We start from the raw sequence: 13,967 nt of genomic DNA, 5'->3' as shown, positions 1-13,967 counted from the left end.
ATATAGATATCTGAAGGCATGTGTATACAAATATATAGTATATGTGTACACACACTGTATGTATTAGTGATAGTCCTAGTAGGACTTTTTAAATTTATTCATTTATTCATTTTCATAATTATACATCTTTTTAGCGTACTTATTTCTGTTTGTCTGTTTTTTTATTTATCAGTTCATTTATTTTTTATTATTATTATTACTAATTTAATTATACAAATAGACATCACGTCATTTTAAGCCAGTCTGAGCAGGGCAGTCGAGGGCAGGGTGAGACAAACGGTTAAATTTTCTTCTGGAGTACAAATACTCACAAAATTTGGAGACAAACAGTATGGGCAAATATGGATGAGATGCAGCTATATATATATGACTTATTATTATACTCTGCACAAAACTAACTAAAAATTTGATCACAAAAAAAAGATTCCTGGACTATCTGCATGTGAGTCCTTCCCCTGTTGCCACACACACACACCAGCCATGACATTTATTTCTTCCTTTTAAGTTATTATTTAATATGTGTGTGATTAATTTGATCTTCTGACAATTAATTCACAGTCATCAATTAGAGAATTACTGTCATAGTGCTTTTCCTGTCCCGAGAAAAGACATTTTAACATGGGTTCCCTTATATTATACCGCTCTCTACTGGCCTTAACAGGGTATAGCATTTTGCAATAGTTAACAATCAAATCTAATATTATAATAAAAGTAATAATTTATATTGGACTATTACAATTATTTTTACACATTAGGAGTGAATATCTATACACACCCCAACACCTGTTACAAAAAAAAACAAACAATAATGGCAGAGAGCAGAACACTGAGACTACAAAATAACATTTGACTAAACTAATCTTGGTAAAGTCCTCTGACATGAGGGGCTTTTGTGTAGCCTATAAAATAGACTTGGCTAATAAAATAATTCTGTTTAGGTGAAACATTATTTCATATTATTTTCAAATGAAATGTCGGTGGCATTAAAATCATGCTTAAGCACACAAGCAGATTTTTAATAAAACACAAACAACATAAAATACAACTTTAAAAAATCACAAATATTCTACACACTTTCCTGTCATCACAAAAATAACATCACAAGAGAAAATGGAGATTTTTATTCAATTTCAGAAAATAGGGCTACATGAAAATTTTTTCTAAACAATGAATCTATATAATTTTAGTTACACGCAATTTTTACAACTTATACATTTACAAAAACAACAGTTCAGGTAATTTCATGAGTATGTCAGTGTAACCCTACACACATTGATCAGCTTTAAACACTTAAAATGAGTATAATTGTGTTTTTGTTTTGTTTTCGTGTTGTTGTGGTTGTGTATATTTGTATTTTATACTGATGTTCATTAATATGCTATGTCCCTTTTAAATAAACATTAAATAAAAATTAAATAATAAAATAAAATAATTTTAGTGCAGCTATACTCTGTGACATGGATCTTATTAAACTTGGTATGACATCAAGTTTAATATATGCAGACTATGTGATGACATCACCTACTGAATCGTAGGAAACGACCTACGTCCATCAACGTCAACACTCGTGCGCAAAGCATTGGCGGCGTGCATCATTCATCTAGTGGTCTCAGCAAATTTAAACAAACAACTCAAGTCTTTGCTGTAGTAGCATTTATGTGTGTCAAAAAAGTCAGAAGAAGAGGAGAGGGAGGAGAATGTGGACGCGGTCATGGCTGGGGAGAAGGGGCCAACTTGGCATCCCAATTTTGCAACAAAAGCTCGGAGTATTTATTAGCATCTACTAGCATTTAGCAATGTGGCACTGATCAGTGCATCATTTCATGCTGTGTCTCTGTTGGTTGGTTGGTTGGTTGGTTAGTAGATTTAGGTCTTAACATCCCAAATTTCTGCCACTGTCAGAATTTTATCCCAGGCTGTCTTTGATCACATGACTATGACACCGGCCACCTCTCTCACTATGCGATATAGGACAGCGGTTTTAGAGAAACGACCAAAGATATCACCACATTTCTTTCATGACTGCCCAAAATCGCACAGTGTCTACCGGGCTTTAGTTTTAACTGGCATTTTAGTGTGGGACAATGAGCTCCCCCTACCCACAAAAAGCTTCTTCATTTTACAATCTGATTTTTAGCTCTTTTAACCAGCTCAGGTCTATTAGACTCAGTCCGTGTTGAGATGGATGAATCAACCTTTCTTTGAGCTCTATTTACAGCAGAAAAACTATCCATTGCATGGTCTTACCAAGAAAGCAATTATACCTTGACCTTTTTGCCACGAAATTCTACTCAGTTCATCAAGCACATTGAGTGGACATTTGTGTCAAAGTAGAAGAAATTGCCTCAAGGTGTTCTTGAGATATTGCATTCATAAATATGGGAAGGACGGATGGATGGATGGACAACCACAACCCCCCCCACCCCCCACCCCCCCTACAGATTTGCCAGGAGTTTCACCTTCACTGTTGACTCCTTGGCTTGCACAGTCACTATCTTTACACTTTCATCTTAGGACACTGTCCTAAGGTACCCTGATTTGGGTCCCACTGTTTTACAGGAGGAAACATTCATTCCTCAACACGTGACAGATAAACTGAGGATGGTAAAAATTTTGAGTCAGTCCCTACCTCTCGCATTCGTCCAAACCCAAACACAGGGTAGAGGGGTTCAGTGAATGTGGAGTGGAAGGTGTGGAGGTGGATCCGTCTGACTGAAGAGACAATGGAGGGGAGACAGTAGAAGGACACAGTGCCAGCAGGCCAGTCCAGATACACAGCTACTCTGTTAGACTTAGAAGGCAGGTGTGTGTCTATGTCTATTGGTTTGTTATTGTGCCAGGGAGTGTAACTCTGAGAACTGCAGAACAGACTCCAGGACTGATCATTCCATCCAATACAGCAGTCATCGCTGTCTCCTTTTCTTTTGATTCCTCTGTACGTCACTCCGATATGAACCCTTCCTGTCCACTGGACCTCCCAGTAACAGCGCCCACTCAGACCTTCCTGACACAGCAGCTGTTTCCAGCTATCAAACCTCTCTGGATGATCAGGATACGGCTGCTTCTCCTTCACCACCATCACTCGTCTGTTGTTGTCAGACAGTGAGAGGTTTCTGTCTGCTGTGTTTGAGTCCAGTGAAAGCTCGCAGAAATCTGATGGAGGAAATGAGACACAAAAAGTTGACTGTCCCTTGTAAATACAACTACGCAACTGATGTTGGTTGTATAGATACATAACTTGCTAGAGAATAAGGACAAAACAAATTAAAAGAATGAAGTGAAATTAAACGCCATTTTGGTCTAATTATTAGGCTAAAGCAGGTATAATAATGTGCCACTTTTACTGCAAGACTTATATAACACTACACTATGATTGGCCAATCTGTGTTTGAGGGGCAGAATTTATCAGAGGATTAGTTGGAAAACCCAACGATGTGGCATGACTGATGCAGTCACTGGATCGCACCACATGGAAGAAACATCAAGTCTATAGCCTGTTAGTTATCTCTGGATTTATGACAACCTCACAGGAAAAAAAGAAGACTTCAAGAAGCCTGGCCAAGAAATAATCCAGCAGCTCTATAGTGTGCTGTTAAAATGAAACTGTTTACACCTTAGTTTTTGTACGGATCATACAAGTGAGATAGATATGTTTATTAGTGAGCATCAGAGATATGTTAGGCTTACATTCAGACAGGGCCAAGATAGCCGTTTCCCCCTGTTTCCAATCTTAATGCTGAGCTAAACTAACTGTCTCCTAACAGTGGTACATATTATCTGTACGCAAATATGTGGGGTGGATCTTTTCATTTAACACTGGCAGAATGACGGCATAGATTATCAAATAAGAGTACTTAATGCATAACCTTTTTAAGATGAGGATTTAGTAAATAATCAGATTGGTGACACCAGAAAAGTTTAACTTACACCTGAGAGGTGGTGGGTTCAGTCGACACTTTCCACAATGATCAAACCTGTGAAAAAGGTGCACAATTGTGAGTGACAGAGAAAGAAAAATGAACATGTGCACATATATATGACATCTATACCCTATTTAACAACTATAAAACCTAATCTACTTGAGAGTTTCCAGTTTCCAGCGTGGGTCATCCCGTCCAGCAGACAGCAGCTTGATTCCAGAGTCCCCTGGGTGGTTGAAGCTCAGGTCTAGCTCTCTGAGGTGGGAGGGGTTAGAATTCAGAGCTGAAGCCAGAAAAGCGCAGCCCTCCTCTGTGATCAGACACTCTGACAGCCTGCAAGCACACACGCTTCATATTTGATTATACACCGTCATTAATCAATCATTTTGCTCTACAAGCTTTTGAATTTCAAAGAGTTCACCTTCAGCTCATTTTTTATTATGACAGTCAAGTACAACAATTGCATGACCGCAGACCCTGATACTAAATGCCTGTCAATTCCGTGCTCCCCCTTACCCTGATTTCATCAATCTCAATCCATCATCAATCTTTTATGATATTTTTGGTTTTATCACCATGAGAAAACAATGAAATACCATCTCCAAATGCTACAAATTGATATCCTGGGTTTTGATGGGAACAAAGACAAATAGAAAACAGAATCCTAAAGAGGTCAGATAACTTTAATGATGACTAATGTGAATGCAAGTGATTATAAATGGGTATAATTATATTGAAATGGTAACCTATTTTACTGAATACTAACCCAAGAATCTCCAGTCTACAGTGTGGACTCTGAAGTCCATTTGAGAGTAGCCTTACTCCTGTATCCTGTAGGTCATTGTTACTCAGGTCCAGCTCTCTCAGACAACAGTTCTTGGAGCTTAAAACGGCAGCCAGATCTTCACAGCTTTTTGATGAGAGATTACAGCCATTCAGCCTGAAGACGAAGAGAGAATAAAGTGTTTTCTTGCTTTCTGCCATAGATATGATCATATTTAAAATATTTTATGCTTCCATATATCTATACACCTACAGGGCTGTTTTGGATGCTTTGACCACTGGCAGCAGCCTGAAAAATGCCTCCTCCGAAGCAGAGAATTTTCTCAAGTCAAGCACATCTAGAGCTTTCCCTGATGACAGTAAGATGAAGACGAGCGCTGACCACTGAGAAGGAGAGAGTTTGTTACCATATAAACTCCCTGATCTCAGGTGCTGTTGGATCTCCTCCACTAGAGAATGGTCATTGAGCTCATTCAGGCAGTGAAACAGATTGATGCTTCTCTCTGGTGAAGGATTTTCCCTTATCTTCTTTTTGATGTACTGCACTAGCATCTCTTTGACCTCTTGTTTACTTCCTGTCTTTTTCAGCAGGCCCCGTAGCAGAGTCTGATTGGTCTCAAGTGAAAGGCCAAGGAGGAAACGAACAAACAAGTCCAGGTGTCCATTTGGACTTTTTAAAGCCTTGTCCACTGCATTCTGGTAGAGGTGTTTGAATTCTCGTTGTAATGGCAAAGCCTGAACTGAAGTGAACCACCCTCTTCTTCTTAGTAGATCGATGCCAGTGTTGGTGAACGTAAGGAAGACATAGAGTGCCGCCAGAAACTCCTGAACACTCAGATGGACAAAGCAGAACACTTTGTCCTGATTCAGCCCATGCTCGTCTTTGGAGATCTGTGTGAATAGACCTGAGTAAATAGAAGCAGCTTTTATGTCAATGCCACATTCTTTGAGGTCTGCTTCATAGAAGATCAGATTTCCTTTCTCCAGTTGCTCAAAAGCCAGTTTTCCCAGAGTGAGAATGGTCTTTTTGGTCTCTGTGTTCCAGACTGGATCTGTCGCTGCACTGCTGTGATATTTTACATTCCCCTGTTTGGTCTGAACCACCAGCAAGTGGATGTACATCTCAGTCAGGGTCTTGGGCAGCTCTGCTCTCTGTCTGATTTTCAGCACATGCTCCAGAACTGTAGCGGTGATCCAGCAGAAGACTGGGATGTGGCACATGATGTGGAGGCTTCGTGATGCCTCGATGTGGGAGATAATTCTGCGAGCCTGCTCATTGTCTCTGAACCTCTTCCTGAAGTACTCCTCCTTCTGTGGGTCAGTAAACCCTCTGACCTCTGTCACCATGTCAACACAGTCAGGAGGAATCTGATTGGCTGCTGCAGGTCGTGTGGTGATCCAGAGGCGAGCGGAGGGAAGCAGTTTCCCCCTGATGAGGTTTGTCAGCAGTACATCCACTGAGGTGGACTCTGTAACGTCAGTCTGGATCTCATTGTTGCAGAAGTCCAGAGGAAGTCGGCACTCATCCAGACCGTCAAAGATGAACACAACCTGGAAGTCTTCAAACCTGCAGATTCCTGCTTCTTTGGTTTCAGTGAAGAACTCATGAACAAGTTGCACCAAGCTGTACTTTTTCTCTTTTAGCAAATTGATCTCTCGGAAAGTGAATGGAAAGATAAACTGTATATTGTGGTTGGCTTTGCCTTCGGCCCAATCCAGGATGAACTTCTGCGTTAAGACTGTTTTCCCAATGCCAGCCACTCCCTTTGTGACAAGAGTTCTGATTGGTTCATGTCTTCCACATTTGAACATATCCTTGCATCCAATTGTAGTTTCCGAACTAGCTGGTTTTCGGGATGCTGCTTCTATCTGTCTGATCTCATGTTGTTCATTGACCTCTTGACAGTCTCCCTCTGTGATGTGGAGTTCTGTGAAGATCCGATGAAGAAGAGTTGGGTTCCCAGCTTTGGCAATCCCTTCAAACAAACACTGAAACTTGTCTTTCAGTGTAGATTTCAGTTTACGTTGGCAAATTGCAGCGAGAGTTCCTGTGGAAACAACATATAACCTCGGTCAATGGATATTATGGTAAATTTGCAAATTGAGACACCTTCTGATGAATGCATCCATTCCTCAACACACACTGGTTTTGCTAATCATTGATAAATCCTAGTATAAAATAATGATTTGATAATGATGATTACCTTGTCCAATACCTTGTCCAGGAATTCAATGACAGATTAAACCTTTGAAACCTGGATCGATATCAGTTTTCTTGTGCTACATCCAGATGCTTTTCACAATTTGATTTCTTTTGAAAACACGGCTAAAAACACATTTTGCATCTTGGCAAGAAATGTCACACAAATTATTAGAAATTAGGAAATTCTTAGAAGAAAATGAACTGAAAGGGGAAGATAGAAATGAGAGAGGAATAAAATTAGTAAAAGATAAAACAAAATAATTGTAATTGTATATCTAAAGTTTATATGTATTATATTATATTTACATTTTTAGTGTGATTTCAAGGTCATTTCTTTATTTGTTTAGTTTTTGTTTAGTTTGGTTTTCGGTTTGTCTTTTTTAGCATTTTTTTTCTTTTTTGTTGCTTATTGCTTATTTAATAATATAGTTATTTAATAATTTCTTGCCAATTTTGGGTAACTTCTTGTTTAGTTACTAGTTGCCTTATTCATGTTTTATTAAGCCACTTTGATCAGGTTTCCAGGGGTTAACAACTTCACATTTTGAAAAATAATGTTCAAACATCAGTCTAATGTTGGTTCAAATGTTGGGTTAAGAAATCTAATAAAACATCCATATTTCCAGAGGCAGTATGTAATTCTTAACAGCGTCTTACTGCTCCGCAAAGCATCAGCCAGCTGTTCTTGCTTCATGTTCCTCAGGAAGTTCAGTGTGAGCTTCAGAAAAGCGTCTCTGTTGCTTTTTCTCTGCTCTTCTTCTTCACCAACCACAACTTCATCTTCTCTCAGGCTCTCTAAGTATTCTGGAGCTTCTGGATCCAGAACTTTCTTGAACCTCTTCAGCTCATTTCTCACAAAACTCACAATGTTCTCTTCAAGAAGCTGGAAGAGTAAAGTGTGTAATTAAAAAAAATTGTTCATTGATGGAAACAAAGAACAACATATTCATCTGCCTCTGCTGAAAACCCATCTGAAAGCTGAAACATGGAGACTGTTTTGACCTAAATCTGTAGCTGATTATGTCAAACCTTGTCTTGACTAGTTTTAGTTTTTTGTCTGAATTAAAGCAAATCTTAATTTTACTGTGCAGTTGAAAGAGGGTAGTTATTTGCATCATTTAGGTGCAAGGCAGGTTGAAACTTTGTCTTGAATAAGTCTTGAATAAAATTGTGCAGCATGGAGTGATTCCACTGTTTAGGACATAAATTTGATTTTGTTTTGACCATAGACTGTATATGAAGATGGTCAACATGACAGTTCCCCTAAAGTGAAACATTTCAATGTGGATCGCCCCCTGGTGACTGACTGCAGTATAGATCATAAAGTCCACCCCTCCATGTTAGTGAATAAGCAAAAATAAAAACTCAAAGTATACGTCAAATACACTTTTCCCTACGAAGGTTTCTGACACTGACGATAGTTCTCATCACCCTGATGTTTGTTCAAGTGTTTGTTTTTATGATAAGTTTGGTTTTAATGAGTTATTAAATTATACAAAACGGGGGCGTTTCTGCCATGATTGACAGCTGTGACAGACAATCTGTGCGCTTACAATCAATCGAGCTACTCGCGATTAATTGGATGGGTGTTTTGGCAGGAACTTAATCTCACCTCAGCATAGAGGGGGTAAGTGTGGCATTGTCATCCAGTTTCATATACAGTCTACGGTTTTGACAGCTAGCTAAAACTGGTAATTGCAGGTACATCTGCCTGATCATGTGATTCTCACTGCAGGTTCCTGCTGCTATAGAACATGCGACACTGGCCCATGCAGTAAGCCACTCGGAGCTCAGTCAGTGCATTAATACTTCCTGACGGGTATGAAAGTGTAACCAAACAGGTTTGACTGTGGAACTTTCCAGACAATAAAACTTATGATGGCTTTGAATGAATGCCAAGACAACACAAATACAGAAACTTCAGGTGTCTTTGGATGTGCACAGTGTCGCTTTTGTGTCGAAAACTAGTCAAATAAAATTTGTAGCATTCATTTTTACCTATGCACTGTAAACTTAGGGCATACAATTCAGTTTGAGAACACAAAGATTCAGTGTTTACACCCTATATAGAGAAAAGTTGGACATTTACATACCAAAAAAATGGAGCCCAGGTTTTGTTGGTGCTTCTTGGCAGGCTTATTACTGAGAACCTCTGACCTCTTGCGGTGACCTCTGTAGATCCAGAAAACATGAGGACACGGTTCAATGCAAAGATTTTTTTGATTGAGTTTTTCTCTGAGGTAAACTGTGATTTGTGATAATTGGCTTTATAAATAAAATTGACTTGACTTGACTAGAAAACATACACAGCCAAGAATTTGTATATGAAATGTCTTAAGTGAAAAGAGTCTGATGGACATTTTCAAAGTCACTGATTTCAAAATAACTCAACCATCAGTCTACCTGCATTAACCAAAACCAGTTTTTCATTGCTGTAATGTTTACTATCTCAGCCTTTGTCAAACTAAACTGTGTGTCTTTAAACTGAGTTAGGAAGAGAATGCACTCAAGGCAGGTTTCCTGAGGCGCGTTGACTGTTTGCCAGGTAGATTCCAGTCACTGATGACAAGAAAACTATAACATTTTTTTTCCTGAACTGTCTTCCTTAAAATCACCTGAGTTCAAAAGTCAGGGTTTTGTTAATTTAAACATTATGTTATCAGTTGCACTTAAAATGACTCACAGTTTTGACTTGAGCTCAGATCTCTTGACCCCATCATGGTTGTTGTACATTCACACCCTAACAAACTGCTTTTATAGAAAGTGACTTCCTTACCTGAAATCAGTGAACTTGTCCTCAGATCGGTCACTCCTCACGGACACATGGCTGGGTTCAGGTGGGTCTGCTCTCTCCTGGTTCACTTGGCTTCAACACAACATGAAAATTCAAACTCATGAAGTGAGCTTTAGTGAATTTATCAATTTACCAATTTATCTTTTTTTCAAACTCTCTGGAAAGCTTTGTCCAGAGCCACTACTACTATACACTTTCTGTTTAGTTTTGTGTTTTGATTCAAAATTGAAAAGTTTTTTTTTTTTGGGGGGGGGGGGGTAATTTTGGCTGTGTTCATGCATATGGCACACCTTGGAATTTGCAATTTTTACTGTTTTCCACCTGATTTTATATATATCCTGTTTTGCCATATTTGGCATATGGAAAAAATACATGGCATTTCCAAAAACCTTTCATTTAAAGGGTTAAAATTCTAAATTTAAAAAAAAAATGCATATTTGATAGGTTTGATCAGGACTGATTGTTGTTTAAAAAATAAACTCAATGAAAGTAGGACATCACATTAATGTATAATATTTTTTAGAACCTAGTTTTTAAATATGACACTGCACAAAAAATAATAATGTATACAAATCAATATTATTGCTCATTCTTGACATATCCCATGCTGTGATAATCAAAAACTCTACTTAGTATGTAGTATCTAGTATATAAATAATATTATATTAATAATAATATTTGTGTGTGTGTGTGGGGGGGGGGGGGTCTAAAAATATAATGACATCATGACAAAAACCTGCCATTTAAAGAATTAAATATTTGATATTATGTTGGTTAAGGAATAAACTCAATGTGTAAAATCATATTAATGTATTACATTTTACAGCTTGATTTTTAAAGGACGCTTTTTGTGCACAGAACGATATTATCAGGCACTAAGCGTTAATTATGCAAACATGACAAAGTTGAAACCCCAAATGCAAGTATGAACATGAGAATTAGCCAAACATGTCCCCTTATATAAGATATAATACAGGTCAAATGCAATGAAGCTTACCTTGGCTCAGTAATTGGTGCTACATCCTTGAACTCAATAGGTTCACTTATGGACCGGTCAGTCCTCACAGACACACAGTCTGGTACAGGTGGGTCTGCTCTCTCCTGTTTCACTTGGCTTCAACACAAAATAAACATTCAAAGCCCCAGTTATGAATTGAGCTTTAGTGAATTTCTGTCTCTAAATCAAATCAGTTGAGACACAATAACAAACTCAAGTGCTTTGCATTCTTACATTTGCTGATTAGACTGGCCTCCATCCTTGAAGTTTACTGGCTCACACATAGACCCGTCACTCTTCAAGGACACACAGCTGGGTCCAGTTGAGTCTGGTCTGTCCTGCCTCACTGTGCTTTAACACAACATAAACATTAAATTTAAATTCCAGGTTAAGAACTCAACCTAAAGTTTCTCCTCCATTGAAAAAAAAGTGTTTTGCTTATTTTTACTTCATTTAATAAACTTGATTTATGAAGCACTTTCTTGTGCTGCTCTTTGGTGCCTTTCACTAAGTATTTATAGATTTGAATGCTGTGCAAATAGATTTGATTTCTTTCCCAAAAAAAATGGGAGCAAAAAAACAATGAGCAACTTAGGAAGAAATGTTACAAATTGCAAGAAATTAGTAAAATTAGAAAATTACTTTTAAAAAGCTGGGGGGAAATGTAGGGAAAAACTATATCCAGAATAATTATAATTCAAAATTATGTTACAAATTATTATAATTTTAAATTTTAAATTTTTTCCTTTTTTTAAATTTAATTTTCTTGTGTTTTTTCCAGTTTATTGCTAATTCTTGGGTCATTTCTTCTTTTGTTGCTTATTGCTGCCTACCCATGTTTTTGAAAGAAACCAAGCCAATTTGCTCAGGTTTCAGGGGGTTAAAATAAGGCAGGATTTAAGCAAAATAAATCAGGCAATTTCAAGAAAAACAAAGAAACAGCAACAATAATATAAAAGACATCTATGAAGCAGATAAGCAGAATTGGAGGGTCAGTATTCAAAAGACTGCACTGAAGCATATAAAATCAGACAGTTAGAATAAAACAAAAATCTAAGAATACAATACCCGATGACAGTATGCATGCAGCTATGAATATGCAACATCTAGTGATGGAGTGTAACAAAGTACATTTATTCAAGTACAGTACTTGAGTAGAATTCAGAGGTACTAGAGTATTTGCATTTTCTGTGACTTTAAATGTCATTCAACTTCATTTAATTCAACTTCATACTTCTACTACATTTTCATTCCACACATCTGTAATAATCTACACTTTATCATTGGAGGTTTGTTTGTTCATAAGTCAGAGCCTGTATGTCCCAGTGTTATGGCCATGACCTTGACCTTGGACCACTCAAAATCTAATCATTTCATTCTTGCGTCTAAGTGGATGTGAGTTACAAATTTTTAAAGGAATTCCCTCATGGCCTTCGTGAGATATTGTGTTCACGAGAATGGGACAAACAGACACAATGCCTGTCCAGGCAGAGGAACAAAAAGATATCAGTACTACATTTCTGGACTGCTACACAATAAACATACAGCAGGAAAAAACTACAAAATCATCATTAAATTCTTACAGCTGCTGATCAGAATGGCGTCATCCCTTGAACCCAATAGCCTTCCAGCGGTCACTCTTCGTGGACACACAGCTGGGTTCTGAGATGGTCAACAGTCATAAGCAGTCAGAAAAAAAGTCCATCTTACCTCATATCTCTGGAGTGGCTGTCATGTTGCTGAGAAGCAGTGACTTCAGAATCAGAGACGCCGTCGTCTGTCTCCTCTGACACATTCATGCTGGAGCTACACCTTTACAGAAACAAGCTGGACTGATTCATCATGCTAAGGGCTCCATTTAATCCTTGTTTTGTGTTTGATTGATTCCCTACTCTTTTACAATTCAATTAAAATTGTTAATCACAAAAAAACACAGCATCCAAACAGAAAACACTCCTTATTCTCCGTCGGTTGATAAGGGTTTGTTTTCCTTGAGCATATTTCTGTTACATCCTCCCTGCTTTATTTTCACATTCTTGAACAGATCCAACCTGTTGGCTCAGCTTTTGTGTGAGACGGATCACAGATCACATGGCATTGTTCTACTGTGTCTCCAGTAGATGGTGGTAATTCGCACATCCAAAGCTGTAAACTTATAAACACATGAAACTTTCAAACTGCCAGACAAAGTAGGACATTCTATTGGCTTTCTTACACCCATTTCCTGAAGCCTTACCCTGACCATTACCATAACTGTTACTTACCCGGACTTACCCATACCCAAACCCTCGACCCCCCTTCATGAGACATGAGCCACCCTGAAAACATGATTTGTGAAATTTTGGGGGGGGGTTCTAAAATATTGGCAAAATGCTGTTTTTCTCATGCATTTCCTTTTTGGTTGTTTTTTTGTTTGCTTTGTTTTGGTTTGGGTTTTTTTTGCATTGTCATAATTATGGATTGTGTAAAATTAAGCTATTTTTAATGTATGATTTGTATGTGACTCATCACTATTTCACTTTAATAAAGATGCCGACCTGCATGCAATTCTTGTCCTCACCACTGAAGCGGGTACCGCTCTGGACCATTTGCGCTGGAGCTGCTGGACCTGCTCAATTTCGACGCTGAATCACATTTACTGCCAAGTTTTGCAATCATTGTGTCTAAAGGAAAACAGGGAAACCTACTCTCAAATTTTGGATTTACAAAGAAAAATAAGACGAGTGACACTAAGGAGCGGCGACAGGCAATTTCTGCGGCAGATGCCAACTTGAGGACAACCAACACCACTGCTGCACCTGCGGGGACTGCTGCCAATGAAAGCCCACCAACAGCGGGGCCTGGGGTGACCATACAGGACCAGCCTAGTACAGAGGCTGGAGATGGGGTTAATGATAGCTCAGAGGTCGCTGATGAAGGTGACTCCACCTGCCTCTCTCTCCTGGCTAACTGGACCAGCCAGCAGTGGCGAGAATGGAAGTCCCGCAACACCTGGCTGTTTGATAAAGATGGAAACCTGGGATGCACAATTTGCAGAGACACAAAAACTCTTGTGCTTTCTGAGAAGGTAATTGACACGCACTTATCAGAAGAGTGGATTAATGGAGATGTAAGCAGCTCAGGCCTGTGTGGTCGCTTCTGTCTTAAAGTAAGGGCTAATCTGTATAAACTGTATTTTTAATTGTTCTCACTGTGTTGTATATGATGTTGCTGAGGATTGGATCACTTGTAGACAGCCTGGCCATTTTTTTCAAATTATGATGGTCATGC

The 13,967-nt window shown here is 38.5% G+C and overlaps 1 protein-coding gene across 2 annotated transcripts; it reads right to left on the bottom strand.

Annotated features, from left to right (window-relative positions):
* Nucleotides 1–989: 989 nt before the first annotated feature.
* On the bottom strand, nucleotides 990–12,758 carry LOC121941790 (NLR family CARD domain-containing protein 3-like). Of its 2 annotated transcripts, none has more exons than XM_042484665.2 (11): nucleotides 12,408–12,758; nucleotides 10,932–11,048; nucleotides 10,698–10,814; nucleotides 9,683–9,772; nucleotides 9,000–9,078; nucleotides 7,564–7,789; nucleotides 4,957–6,751; nucleotides 4,687–4,860; nucleotides 4,080–4,268; nucleotides 3,928–3,974; nucleotides 990–3,153 (listed from the first exon to the last, which is right to left on the bottom strand). In XM_042484665.2, the coding sequence occupies exons 1-11, from the start codon at nucleotides 12,494–12,496 to the stop codon at nucleotides 2,570–2,572; spliced, it is 3,507 nt and encodes a 1,168-aa protein (XP_042340599.2). In that variant the 5' UTR covers nucleotides 12,497–12,758; the 3' UTR covers nucleotides 990–2,569. The 2 variants fall into 2 exon arrangements, with proteins under 2 accessions (XP_042340599.2, XP_042340607.2); XM_042484673.2 differs by having other exon boundaries at nucleotides 4,080–4,253.
* Between the last annotated feature and the right edge of the window lie 1,209 nt (nucleotides 12,759–13,967).

The sequence above is a fragment of the Plectropomus leopardus genome, chromosome 1 (genome assembly GCF_026936395.1).
Source record: "Plectropomus leopardus strain MGB_pleo_1.0 chromosome 1, ASM2693639v1, whole genome shotgun sequence".
Lineage (NCBI taxonomy): Eukaryota > Metazoa > Chordata > Actinopteri > Perciformes > Serranidae > Plectropomus > Plectropomus leopardus.
The sequence above is the reverse complement of the archived record's forward strand: the minus strand, read 5'-3'. Positions and strand labels throughout refer to the sequence as shown.

Coding starts and splice junctions, on each gene's coding strand:
- LOC121941790 (XM_042484665.2), bottom strand. CDS start 12,496: ATGAATGTGTCAGAGGAGACAGACGACGGCGTCTCTGATTCTGAAGTC. Junction 9,079..9,682: donor GACAAGTTCACTGATTTCAG/GTAAGGAAGTCA, acceptor CTGGATCTACAG/AGGTCACCGCAAGAGGTCAG. Junction 4,861..4,956: donor AAAGCATCCAAAACAGCCCT/GTAGGTGTATAG, acceptor CTTCGTCTTCAG/GCTGAATGGCTGTAATCTCT.